Genomic DNA, 1810 nt, shown 5'->3' on the forward strand with positions numbered 1-1810 from the left:
CCTCCAAACACCTCCCGACACCTACGCTGAGCTGCTTAGATTCTGCTGTGGCTGCAATATTCCTGAATAGATCACACAGAGATGAGCTTCCCCGAGTGCCTTTCAGGAACGACGAGCTTTGTATTACGAGAGTGAGCAGCTTCCTGAGCACCTTTTCTGCAGTCTCTCCTGGGCACCGGGGCTCTCTGAGCTTAGCCTGAGGGAAAGGGCCCTGTCTCAGCCAAAGCCATGACGCTAGGGGTGGCAGGCTAGGCAGGCCGAGGAGGTAGGGCCACAGATGGGCTCCCTGGGGTTGAGGCTGGCCCGCTGGCTGGGCTGCTGACCTGGCACCCTGTGCAGTAGTCTATTTGCAATCCCCACCTTCAGGGAGCTCTTCTCCAGGGCCATTGGCCAGTTGTTTCCCAAACACGGAAAGGCACATTGCCAGTGCCAAAGAACATAGCTGGCTGGAACGGAAGGTATAACGCCCTAACGGCTGCCTGCGTGCGACGAGTGTCCGTGCCTTGCAACCAGGCTGGCGCTGGCCCCGCACAAGGACAGCTACTGCACGGGGGTCCCAGCCCACTTCCCTAGCTCCTCTAGCACATGTGGGAAGCCTGCAGGATTCTTTTGGCCCTTGAGAGGAATTTGGATTTCGGCCCTGGTGAGGCTGGGGTAGGCTTTGCTGGGACCCTGGCGGTGAGGTGGATCTCTGGCCTGCTACTCAGGGCCCTCCCCACGCTCGGGTGGGCGGACATCCTCTTCTCCACAGGACCATTGTCACACACACACACACACACACACACACACACACACGTCATGAGCGAGGACAAGTTCGAGAAGACACAAGGGGTGCATGCTCTACAAGAAGCCGAGTGTTAGCCTCTCAGAGTCACCTACGGACATTAACAGGCGCCAAACTAGACTAGTGTCAGTGTGGTTAGGGCCCAGACAGTGCCATCTACGTCAGCCACGAGGAGTGGGGGAGGGGGGCGTCAAAGAAGGGACCGGAACTAAATTAAGAGCTAGGACTAGCAGATGTTAAGACTATGGAAAACAGGCAACGAGGTAGAAGAGGCACTTACGTGGAGGGCTGTCTGCATTTCCCATGGATGAAAGACAGGCGAAAAGAAAAGACAAGAGACAGACCCAAGAGAAAGAGAAGAAAAAAAAAAAGGTAAGCCGTAAAAGAGCTGAAGGGGGACCTGCAGCGCACACGGAGCTGAAAACTCGAATTACCCGATTATTGCAAATCCAGAGAAGACGCAAGTCCTGCAGAAAGGAAGGCGAGGTCTCGGGCTGCCTATTTAGGGAGAGAGGTTATGGGGTCACCTGCACTCCCACGGGGAGGTAGCAAAGGACCCCCTCCCCCTTTTCTGTTCTCTAACTCCAGGAGCCAGCAAAGAGCCTAGGGAAGACTTGTCGGGCTTCCAACACCTCGTTACCTGGAAGGACCCTGGAGCCTCTCGGGCTGCTACTGGGGGCGGCAGAGGAATGTGACTGGTGCTGGGCTTGCCCACAACCTGGCTACCTGTGCGTAGGCAGGGGCACAGCATGGCAGGCCACGCTTAAGGAAAAGGGGAGTGACAGAGACCAACAGGGAGGTGCTGCTCTGGCCGGAAGCAGGAAGAGGAGGCTGCAGTGATGGACATCCCAGAGGCTCTCCTTGTGTGCTGGGGGAAGGAGCAGACATGCCTCCACCCACCTCCCCCATGGCTGTTTTTGATCCTGCTTCTAGATGCTACAGCAGTCTCTGCTTTTCTCTACACAAGATCTCTGCTATATCTCTCCCCACCCTTCCCACCAAATCTCACAACTAATTATGTGACTG

At 56.2% G+C, this 1810-nt stretch overlaps 1 protein-coding gene across 1 annotated transcript in view; it reads right to left on the minus strand.

Annotated features, from left to right (window-relative positions):
- The window catches only part of NCAM1 (neural cell adhesion molecule 1), a 71911-nt gene that overhangs the window by 37632 nt on the left and 32469 nt on the right, over positions 1-1810 (minus strand). Inside the window, exon 13 of the mRNA XM_045283582.1 lies at positions 1065-1076. Coding sequence (XP_045139517.1) covers positions 1065-1076 — 12 coding nt within the window. The remainder of the gene's footprint in view (positions 1-1064; positions 1077-1810) is intronic.

Source organism: Echinops telfairi, unplaced genomic scaffold (genome assembly GCF_000313985.2).
Source record: "Echinops telfairi isolate 266 unplaced genomic scaffold, ASM31398v2 ScPeMD7_7463;HRSCAF=8501, whole genome shotgun sequence".
Classification (NCBI taxonomy): domain Eukaryota; kingdom Metazoa; phylum Chordata; class Mammalia; order Afrosoricida; family Tenrecidae; genus Echinops; species Echinops telfairi.